Source organism: Cuculus canorus, chromosome 8 (genome assembly GCF_017976375.1).
Source record: "Cuculus canorus isolate bCucCan1 chromosome 8, bCucCan1.pri, whole genome shotgun sequence".
NCBI classification, from domain to species: Eukaryota; Metazoa; Chordata; class Aves; order Cuculiformes; family Cuculidae; genus Cuculus; species Cuculus canorus.
This window is the reverse complement of record NC_071408.1, coordinates 14,127,601-14,139,740: the sequence shown is the minus strand read 5'-3', so window position 1 is coordinate 14,139,740 and position 12,140 is coordinate 14,127,601. Positions and strand designations below refer to the sequence as shown.

Here is a 12,140-nt window from a genome sequence, read left to right as displayed (position 1 = left end):
ACAAGTACAGGGCTCTGAAACAACCACGCCTGCCTGTGACAGAGCTTCCTCAATCTCTTGAGTGACTGTGCCAGGAGAGCCGTGAGGACACTACTGTCTGGACCAGGAGGTCTCTCCCTGCCTTTCAAAAGTCTCACATTTCTCCTTGCCTGTATCTCTGCACTGAAACTAGCACTCACGTCCAATAATGCACAAAATGGCAGAAAGCTTTATTTCCACCACTTCCTCAGGGAGATGGTAGCCTAGATGTTGGAAAGTGCAAGGCAAAGCTCTCTAATTACTTATAATATATTCTAAGCCAAATGCTAGACTGCAAGCCAACATCAAACAATAAGGAATACAACACACTGAAAACATCGCTGAAATGCAAAACTCCTCAGAGAGGAATGGCATTGAAGGGAAATGGAAAATTTTTAAAGCTAGATTGATGTATGCTGCAAAACTCTTCATACCATCTGGAAATAAGAGCAATAAAAGACCAATATGGTAGAGTGAATAAGTTCAAAAAGTAATCAAGAATAAGAAACTGGCATATGAAATAAAAGACAGCATCTGTTACAGAGAATGAATGGAAATCACATCTTTCTCATCCTGAAGGTATAAAAGAAGATGGACTGAAAGACTATTTGGATAACACACTGCCCTGGAAAACAGTTATGTCAGGACGTCTTAAAGCTTCTGGGATACACAACTGATAAATTCACGAGACAATTCCACTTTCCATCTGGCAGGTGAAAGAGCCTTTCCCTGTGCCACGGCTAACCACTGATCTGTGCAAGCTTGTGGCCTCCCATCACCACTGGGTCTGTCAGGAAGAACAATACAAACTTAACAATAGAAATGTGCAAATACTTATCAGTAGCTATGACCATGGCCCAGTTTCCCACACTGTGGTGTCCTGCCAAAGACATTGGCATCCTTTTACCCTGGTAGGAGGGAGCATGGCTGTGTATCTCAGCTTTAGCTGCAAAACAGCAGTGACAGGGGAAGCTGCAGCTCTCGTGTGGCCAAATCACAGCTAATGCAAAAGCTGTGTTTGAAGCTTTGCTAACAGTCTGTGAGTAAAGACTGGAATGGAGGCGAGAGCAGAGGAAAGAAGTGCAGGAGAGGAGGTACTGGATCTGCATTGGGTAGCCTACATTTGAGGTCCAACTTGAAGCCTGGTCATGGTGGGTAAGACTCTCTGAAAGTGGATCTCTCAAAACAGGAGGACACAGGGTGGCGGAAGGAAAATGATGATTGGGATTTTCCTGTTGTCTCCTGTCCATTTTCGTTCATGATTTTCTTTGAGTAGCTCCACACAAGAAGCCTCCTTAGGAAAGGATCATTTATCATATTTCGAGCGCTGCTCCCAAATACCACATGTATTTGAAAGAATTAACAAACATATGGTCAGATTTGTAAATGATAAAAAGACACAAAACCACTCTTCCCACCCCCTGCTATGTCTCTTATTTAAATCTGGAACAAGTCCCCTGACTCCCACTCAGAGTTACACAAACCAGAATAAACAAGAGCAATGTCTAGTCCTTTCTTGAGCGATTTTCTTTTCTGCCGTATTGAAGAAGGCATGATACACACAGCCTCGCACATCTTTGCTTTCCCATTAGTTTGTGACTCATCACAAATTCAGGTATATTTGTGTCTATAAACATGACGGTCAGATCACTATCTGCAGGATCTCCAGTGTCACAAATTAATCTTCTATGATCTGTTTCCTTTACCAGCTGTACAGGAAATTCTTATCCACTGCCTATAAAGTCATCACGCATAACATCCTTTGAAATTCCACTTGTATTCAGGTTTAAGCCTTTAGCTTAGATTTTCTCACTCATGTTTATTATCAAATAATTGGGACCTCACTACATTTTTCCAATTCTGTATTCTGCACCTCAAAAATCCATTATATAGGCAAAGGCCTAAGTCCAGCTACACAGGCTGTTTTTTACACAATGTGACACAGCAATATGTAACATCTAATGAGAAAGACAAATGCCAGAAGCAGAGTGAAAAAGTGAAGCCAGAGTACAGAGCCATATAACAAAAGCAGCATTATACTAAATGCCAGTGAAGATGAAAAGGAAAGTTTTAGTACAGTTCTCTTTTGTGTTGACATGTATGTTTCTCAGCAATCTGCCTTGCGACTGTAACCACAACTATAGTGGAGTTGAGTGGCGTATTTGGAAATCAAATCACACACTTGAGATCAGGCAGGTCATAGAGAGCCTTGAAGGTGACCAAAACCTTGTGGTATCTCCCACTGCAGTGCTCAAGAATTATAGAAGCTGGCTCTTCCATTAAGCCTGCAGAAGTGACCCTTCCCCTCAACGATGAGAAGCTTTTAATTTCAGGTTTATAGCAGTATATGCAAGGTAGAATTGAGTTTACAATCCCAATTTTCAGAAGAAATTACAGGCATGAGAGAGATTTTCTTAACTTCTAAACACAGATTCCCAGATTCCTGAAGAAAAATCCCATTTTATTCATTCAAAAATGCAGAATACAGTCTTTACCTTAAATATGTGGGGAATGCAGTTCATTAGGCAGCAAAGAAAAAGCAGCAGTATAGTGTCCAATGCCATGAGACTACCTACTTTTCTTAATCTGACAAAGAACTGAAGATCAAACATCTTGTGATTACCTGTTCTTTTAAGCAAAATGGCAGTTGATAAGAATGTATACATTAAAAGCAGGCAATATTCCCACAGGAGACCCAGGACAGAATTCTGTCACATAATTACCTGGCATCAAGTCCCTAATCACTTGCTTTCTTTCCTAAAAAGATTCAGTGTGGGAAAGCTCTAACCCTCCATTGACAATATATAGTTTGTTTAGTCTTTCTGTTCCTCCTCTTCTGCACTGGTGTTCACTCTGTTTGTGACACCGTAGAATAGATATTACACAAAACCAACAACATTCTCTGTCTCTTTCTGGAAGACTATACGTTCCAACACTACATCTTTATAATAATTTCTCTAATTCTTCAGAAAAGGAAAACAAAACAAACAAACAAACCAGGTATTAATCTCAAAAAAGGATCCACAAACTTATCTCGAAAACAATGCAAAGTATTGCCAAAGGTAAGGGTCTTACGTTATTCCTGATGTTTCCTACTAGGATTAGCTTCAAGACCCTTCAACAAGAGCCAAAGGGGCTTTTCTTCTGTTTTCCTAAATAAGCACTTCACTTTCATCGCATCAGACTTATTTTTAGAACATTTGAACAGAACATCCTTAAGTTGTCAGTTGCTACTGTATAAATAGAGGTTGCTAAGGAAGGAACAGTAGCTGCTTCCTTAAGCAACAATAGCCAAAGAGGATGAAACAGCAGTGATTTATTAGCAGAAACCGCAGACTAAGAGTAGCAGTCATCTTCTACTGCAGTATTTAAAAAATGCAGAAATGCCATTCACTAAAGTACTGAAATTTTAGCTTAGAAAAACATAGCAGATTGACCTCAAATTGGCACATTTTCTGAAGAGTGCAAGAAGGCATTTTCCCTGCTTCTCAAATTCATCCCCTTCTCATTTTGTAGCTCTTTACTTTTTCTTTTACTCATTTACTAACACTCTCTTTTTTTTAGGGTTATTTGCCAACTTCAGAATAATCTTAGAAATTCACAACTCAAAGATTTCACATTTAGAACCACATTAAAAATTATGAGCAAGGCTATAAGTTTCCTGTAGCTGCTCAAACCAGAACAGTATAATATAGTTATAATACAGTTATAGGGAGGGATTTGTCAGAAAAAAACGGTTTGTTTTCTTTTTCTTTTATTTAGATCTGAGTGTTGTCAGATAAGAACTCTGGTGGGAAGAATTTGGGGTTTGGGATCTAAAATTCTTCACTGAGGCTTCTCCTGAAGCCCCCAACTTAAAGGACAGATTCAGTAATTCCACAGTTGGAGATTACCATTGTGCCAATTCTTAACCACTTACAGGCACAAGGTTGGATGGGGCCTTGAGCAGCCTGATCTAGTGGGACGTGTCTCTGCCTATGGCAGGGGGTTTGGAATTCAATGATCTTTAAGGTCCCTTCCAACTCAAACCATTTTCTGATTTTATGTTTCTATACAGAGTTGTACCTTGGAGTGGCAACTCAGCAAGCACTGAGAAAAGAACCAGGCTTATCACACAGTCACACCGTGGCTTTCAATTCCCACCCTGACAGGAGTAGTTCTGGGATGTTCACCATTTCCTCTTCCCAGAATATTAGGTCAAGCCTGGGAACTCTAAAGAGATTTTTTAGCCACCCTCACAGAGAAGAGGATGACAAAAATTCAACATTGTTTTAGCGGAAAGTCTTCAGTGGCCAATAGCAAGAGTAAAGCTGGGGCAACCCTAGGCACACAGTGGAGGTTTAAGTGGGTAGAGAGACTGTGAAGCCTTTCTTTATTTTCCTTTGTGAGAGTCCCTGAAAGCCAAAAGGTCTAGAAAGTGGAGAAGGTGGCCAAGAGCTGAAGCCATGATAGGTTCCCACTCACATGGCTTTCCACTTGTCCAAGTGAGAAATGGCCAGCCGCTGGTTCCAGCTGCAGTCACGCTTGTAGTACACTTTGGGGTGAGGGTGTGATATCTTGCCTAATCTGTCCAGATTCTCAAAGGTACTTGAGGAGAGATGAAAAATGCTGGTGTAATGGAAAGTCTGGTGAGCTTGGAGGAAGGTGCTACAGAGCTGAGAGGCCTGGAGGTCCACTCACCCTTCCACCTACAAATGCTCCTGAATGTCCCAAAGGCCGAGGCTATGCAGATGGCCAGGGACCAAAACAGACCCAAGGTTATCAGTTCCTAAAATGTAGCACACTTTGCTTTGTGCACAGCAAGCCTCAGAAATGCCAAAATTAGGCTTCAGAAGAGTATAAAAAGCTCAACATAATGTGCAAATGGACTGTTGCATTCACTGTGAACTTGGACAGCAACAAAATTAGAAGGCAACAGCAAAGAAAATTTCAGCTAAAAAGTACCAACGTTATCCTCTTTCAATACGTATTGTTAAAATGAACATTTTTAATAGCTGAAGAGATGTGAGCCCAGATGCTATCGCCGTATGTCTTATGTAGTTCATGATTACGAACAAACAGCAGAATACGAATAAGGCAATCTAAAATGGTATGGATACAAGCCCAGCTGGTGTCCCCATATGCCTTATGAATTCCATTTTTAGGAGCACAGCAGCATATAGCATTAGAGATGCTTCTTAAACATCTCATTTATAAATAGAGTGGAGCTGTTTCACTGAAGTACACACGGAAAAGGTCCACAAGGCTTATCAAACCAGCTGCATTCAAAACCACTGCAATGGTTCAACCACAGTGTTTTTATTAGGAACCACTCTGCACCAGAATATTCCGTGAATGAGGGATCATAGGTTCCTCAGTAAAATTTTTTTAAAAGTAATCACCAAAAAGTCATCTTAGTCAGAAAATGCCAACTTACTTTTGTCAAACTGCTCCTACTGAAATCTTTTTCAGGTCCAGAATGGAGGAGTGAAGGCCCAAGCTCCAGAGCAGTGGAAAATTACAGGTCTGGGAGAGGTAAATTCTTGCCACTTCTGAAAATCAAAGTAGGGTAGGAGCTTGGCTGCTCCACGTTCTGGGGAGAATTCTTCACCAACCAGCTGTGAACTCTTCTGCAATATAGCTCTTTCTCTCCTGCTTTCCAGTTTCACCAGAACGACCTCTAAGGGAAGTTAGTTAACTTGGGGATTCATGGCTGATTGTAAAAATATATCACCAAATGCACTTGACTGAAAATCACCATTTCATTATACATACACTATCAATCAAAACAGAGCAGATATCTTAAAAAAATACACTACATATGAATGAAAAATTATTTTATTTAAAAATACATTATAGAGCAGAGTGTCTCTCTTTTTGTTTTCTCACTGCTGGTTCACAGAGATAATATGATAAATTTAACCCAAATATTTGACTGGGAAATATCCTGAGAGAGAAGGAGACCAGTTACAAGCTGATGATATACAGTACACTGAAAAAGAGTCATCTCTTTTAACATAAAAGAATCTCTTGGTAATCTTATAAATCAGATATAAAAAGACGCAGGTTTGCTACCATGCAAAAATGAGTGAAGATTTCATTTAAATCTGCACACAGAGAAATTATTAGTATCTTGGACCCTAGCGTAATTGTGCCTAACATGGTGATACCAACTTTGGACCTACTACATTTTGTAAACACACGTGATAGTCTAATAAAGGTGGATTTTCAATCACATAAGTAATGTAGCTAAGGGCTCTATTCTAGGACTTTTCTCCCCACTGATGTATTTTTTTATTCTCTAATTCTCAGCTGAGCACACTGACTTTGTGAGATACGCTCTATTTCACTCAAAGGGGACTTGACCTTGCCCTGTTTACCGAGTACTATTTAGGTGGTTGTATGTAGTGCAAACAGTAAAAGGCAGGTGTCACCTGGTTGACTACATAGGAATGCATTAAAAGTCATCATAGAAAATAGACAACTGATTCTACAGTCTTATGCTTCAAACACTTTCTAACGATGATTAATGAACAGGAAATACATTGAATTATTGAAAATTTAAGGCCTAGAATATTCAACAGCCCACACTGAAAATTACTATTGTCAATGTGTCTGCAGTGCTCGCTGCTGCCAGAGTAAAACTTTCTGGCAGATGTTAAGAGCATCTTCAGCATCTACAATATTCAGATCCATTTGGTGCTCAATTTTTATAGGATAATTTCACTATGAAGAGTCAGCAAGGCTGTCTTTTGAAGGGGAGGGTCAATTTGATTATTCATAGTGATAATAGAGATACAATAACAATGCTAGATGCTGAAGCAAAATCAGTTTGAGAACATCACACAGGAATTTTTTTTCCCAAGAATACAACCTTAAAACACCAACAGAGATAAAAAGATTTGTAAAGAGGTAAGTCTCCTATAAGACAGTAAGCCTGTCCTGGTCACATAAGCTGAAGAAAATTAATGGAATCATTTTGTTTTTCCTATGAGTGCTCCAATGTGAAAATGGAGAGTAGAAACTCCTATGCGCTGTTCTCACTAAGCCAGTGACTCTCTTCTTATCTTAGCATCCATTCTCCCAGCACATCATCAGGGCATACAACAAACATGAGAAGATGCAGAGTTCCTTGAATAATTTGTTTAAATGATTTACGAACATCGCGGTTTCCCATCAGATAAGCTGAGCTAAGAATGGAGCCCTTAACCTTTCAGGGGACATCATTAGTAACAAAGAATATATCAATGATCAAACTTTCTACATTATTTTCATTTCCTTTAACCTAGATACACATATATCATCCAAGACATTCAAGAACTACAAAACAACAATTCAACTACAATTATGTCAGGAAAATATCCAAATAAATAAACTTTTAATTATGATACAATACTTATTACAGTAAAAATTGGCTTTTTTTTTCTCTTGAAAAGCAAAAGCACCAGTCTTACATATAACATACTGTTTGAATTATATCTTACAGGGAATACAGCGTAGTACAATGTGCAAACGGCATTTTCATACAGAACATAATATTTGTCTAGTTTTTATACACTGAAATCGCTTCAAATGGAAACAAGTTCATGCTGAATTAAAAATGTAGATTTTAAAAAGCAAAGTCAAATCAAAATATGAAGTACTGTTGGAATAGCTACATGAACTATTAAAATCAATGAGAAGCCAAATAGAGGGTATCATCAGAGAAAAGTAATTAGTGCTCAGGTTGTCCCATTCCATCAAAAAGTAAACAGTTAATATTTTTGCTAGAAGGTAAAATGACGTTCTAATATTTAAGAATTCTTCAAAATGTTGCTATTTTAATGATGTAAAAATCAAGTCAGCAATAGAACTTCTAAAAATTTCTTATTTTTGATACACTGCAATTATCGTGTGTGGGCTGTGAAAAGAGATGAAGTCCAATGGAGTGAATATATATCAGCATCAACATCATGTGACTTCTGCAAAGGCCGTGATGTGGTTCTACGAGTTAAAGGAAAAACAAACAGATAAAAATCCAGAAACCACACAGACAGACATCAGTCGCCATTGAGAAAATTTCTGCCTCTTGTGCTTTAGTGGCAGCCTTAAGTTTGGAAAATATTGCAGGATGATGTAAATAGAAGCGATTTTCTCTGCACTGTTCTCCCTCGCTCCCACGGCAATTTTCTGCTAACCAGCGAAAGACTGGATATGTAAGTACTCTGAGCTAAGTAATTAAGTGCAATGGGTCTGCAATAGTCCAGTTTTAGACGGGTTTTTAAAATTAAGTAACAATGTGAATAATTGAGTTAGCTATACTTTTATTGCTACCTTATTTATAATTTAAAGCAAAATTCCTAAAGATTAAAATTACAGTTTCTAAGCTATTATAATATCCTATTACTGTGTTAATACAATTTTAATGTTGCATTTTTTTAAAGAGCTCAATGACACAAAATGCTACAACAAACTTCTATTCAGCAGCTGAGAAAATTCTTCAAAATTTTGTTTTCCAAATAACTACAGTGATCTCTTTGCAATGTTATTCTCCTCTTTCCTTCAGTGGGATGACTCTTACAAACATGAAGATTTGTGTCAGAATGTGAAAATACTACGTGTGACCCTACATTGTAAAACTGCAGCATCCCAAAGAGCTTTGCTACTTTTTCATGCTCTAACCCAAGCAAGTGTCTCAGCACACAGTCGGTAGGTGTAGACTCAACTGCTCAGTGACGTGCAGGATCCAGAGGAACTGTACATTCCCTTTAGGCACACAGCACCCTTGGCTGCCACTATTTTTGATGAAACACGCAATGTGTAAAATTAATAAAGGGAATCTCGATGCTAAGCCATGTGTTTTGTTTCCCAGCACAAAAATACACAGAGGGAAACAATGCCATGCAAAGCACTGCAGATTCTAGGATTACTCTCATCACCTCCCCTCCTGGGGCAGACCAAAGTCAGAAGAAAAGAGGTATAAGCTGAAGATGAGGGAGGATGTAGAACACTTATGGAGACTGGAATAGGTCTCTTTTTTTTTGCTTAAGAGAAGGACTCCGAGTGGGAGGAAAGGAGAGTTTCCCCTTATTCCCCTCCTCTCCAAATATCAGCAGCTTCGCTCCCTCTCTCACTGTGCCATAAGTGTACAGTGTCCCGGAAGAGAAGCTCTCTTCCCCCTCCCCTATAATAAACATTTTAGCTCTGGCAATGTTCTTGCTATATCTTATAACACCTTTCATAAGAGAACACCACCAAATAGTAAGCATCTATGTACATTCTTCTCCAAAGCAGAATGAAAATATTTTAAGCAATACAATGATTAAATTATAGCCAACAGATTTTTAAAGAAGCATTTAAAAAAAAAACCAATGTGCAACTTTCCATAAAAATGTTTTCTGTAACAAATATTAGCAAATATCATTGTTTCCAGATTTTGAATCTGCAGAAAAAAAGCAAAACTAGATTTCCTAATTAGAAAACTAAACATTGATATTTCAAAGCATGTTAGTTGACTGGTCATCTTCTGCTTTAATAAAGGAAAGGCAATACACTGAGCAATCTCAATGACTCTTGAGTTGCTGTGAGGCTATTCTGACATTTTCTTCACAGTACTTATTTTATTTTTCCTTATTCAGGCCTGAAAATTATCCTGTCATCTTAAACTAGCATCAGTCTAAAATTAATCACTTTGTTGATAATAAGATGGTTTAAAACTGAGGAATTAGAGGAAAAAAAATCCTCGCTATTTATTCTAATCAATTCTTTCAAGTCTTGTTATATGCTATCCTTTTCTCGAAGCGACACACATTTGTCTGTGATGCAGAGAACCAAATGCTCTTTCATGTGGCATTAATTCAGGACTGGCTAACTATTACTTAGGAAAGGAGAACGCAGTTCACGCTCCTGCCAGCTATACTTCCAAAATGAGCAAGTCCCCATCCTTGGAAGGGCACGCAGAGCATGGGATGTAATAACACAGAAGAAAAGCCCCCCTCCTCAATAAACTCTCACAGAGAACCACTAAGATACCAGTTGCAGAGCTATTGATTTGGACTCTAGTGAAGACTTGTCAATTAATTTCCAATGGACTCATCAGAGTGATGCATAACTAGGTCAAAATTAATCACCTGCCGTTGGCAAGAATCATTGCTACAGATTCTTGCAATTGTCTGGGTATTCAAGCTTTTTCATATGTTATTGTCCTAGACAAAACTACAAACAAGCCATGCTGAGGCTCCTTACAGGAAAATTCCCAACCAAACAGCATCCATCTTGAATAACTGCATTTCAACTCTCTTACTATGCTTTTACTTCTGCTTAGATTTACTGTGACAAATTTCAGTGTGAGACACTAACTATTGTCAGCAAACAGATTCACACAGATGCAGCAGACAAACAACCATGCACAAGACCTCAGACTTCTCCAGCTCCATGGGAAATAATTTCCCTACAGACTCGAAAGAATTAGAATACGATGAGGGCCTGCTCAACAGTTTCAGAAAGAGGCATGCCAGCTTTTCCATTATTCATTCCAAATTGGTGGTAGCACCACATGATCCAAGCATGCTTCATAACTGCGCTCTCACACGACTAACAAAAAGGAAAAGCTAACAGCTAAGCCTTGAGTGCAGGTTTCTGGGGGGAAATGATCCATATCTGCATATCTTCTGTTAAGATTTTAATTCATTTATCTTTATGAGTGATTCTATAATGCTAAAGCATTGAAAAAATCCATGACAAATTACAGTTTCCATTATACATATTAAATATTTTTAATTGTTTTTTTTTGTTTTGTTCTGCTCTCATGTATACAGTTAGAAACATTCAGAATCAGTCATCATCCTAAAAGAGGTTTTTTCCATTTTTGAAAACACAAATTCGAAAAATTCTTTGTAGTCCTTCACATAGTGGAATTCGTTAAAAGAAGTAGAAAAATACTAATATAGTAGTTCAGGCAAATGATAATTTATCATATAACAATAAAAATGTTATCAAATAATTCATCTGGTCAGCAAAGCATATTTTACGCTTCTACTGGAAAAAAACAAATTTTCAGAGAAAAGACTGTGTTGAAGTGAAATTCCCCACTTAGAATGTTGCAGACCTGCACAGAATGCTGCTGCCACACTGCATCTGCCTTTGCTACAATTCCACACACAAACACTCATGTGTGTTCCTATGCACATATGTTTATTGCCTTATATGAAGATGTTTAAAATGGTCCATTCCTGATATCCAGGAGAAGACCCTAATGATACGCGCTTTAAAGGAGTTTTGTTGCAAAGGATCTTCCTGATTGTTACTAATACCTTGATTCTGTAACACCTACGATACATATATTTGAGGAAAACACACTGAATATATTGTTCCATTCCCTATGTTTAAATATTATTCTATTCAAACGTTAGGTGTGGTGATCACAGTTTGTATTAAAACAGAAACAATTCTTGTACAATCCCCCAGAAGTAAATTTAAGCAGAAGAGTCAGACATGAACGCCCATTCAAATGCTTGACAAAGAAACAAATTTGCTTATGGTCCTTTATGAGCTGCCTCTCCTGAGTATGTGTTTCTCCAAACAAAACAATGTTGTATTCTATCTCCTTAACACACTGTATTATCACAAGACAACCATTAAGACACAGAGATCTGAAAACCTGTCTATAAGCTAATGTAAGCACAGGGACTCCAGCCAGGCCATTCTGGAGATACACATAGGTGTAATAAACTACTGTCTGTTTGGATATCTATGTGCACTTCCGGACATCAAGCACAACAGTATTTTGATACTTCTCCATTATAATATTTTTAAGGAACAGAACCAGACACAAACCCTCTTCCCCATCTGCCCATAGCATGATGAGCTAAAACGTCATTGTGTTTTGTTTTTAGCATGTAAGCTCAGTGATAGGGTCTCAGTCTCCTTAGAGAGACCCGATCAGACTCTCTCAGCAAGGCTCCTTAGTACCAAAATGCCTAAGACCAAGGAAAGAGCAGTAGCACTGCGAATTAAAATTAAAAATACCCTTTTGTGACACTGTGAAGAAGTTGTTTTCTCATAAATAATCAACATGAAATAAACAGAAAAAAAATCATATCTTAAAAGCAGGGAAAACACGTTAAGAAGGGGAAAGCTCAAGTTGTAAAGATTAGAAGTCTTAA

At 38.1% G+C, this 12,140-nt stretch overlaps 1 protein-coding gene across 5 annotated transcripts in view; it reads right to left on the bottom strand.

The window, feature by feature from the left end:
• PLPPR5 (phospholipid phosphatase related 5) overlaps positions 1 to 12,140 on the bottom strand; it is a 110,218-nt gene that overhangs the window by 34,523 nt on the left and 63,555 nt on the right. For 4 of the 5 annotated variants that reach the window (XM_054072376.1, XM_054072378.1, XM_009563518.2 and 1 more), the window contains one exon: positions 7,359 to 7,980. The exons of the other annotated variant lie outside the window; for it this stretch is intronic. In XM_054072376.1, the coding sequence (XP_053928351.1) occupies positions 7,948 to 7,980 (33 nt within the window). In that variant the 3' untranslated portion in view covers positions 7,359 to 7,947. Of the gene's footprint in view, positions 1 to 7,358; positions 7,981 to 12,140 lie in introns of those variants that run through there. 5 annotated transcript variants of the gene reach the window in all.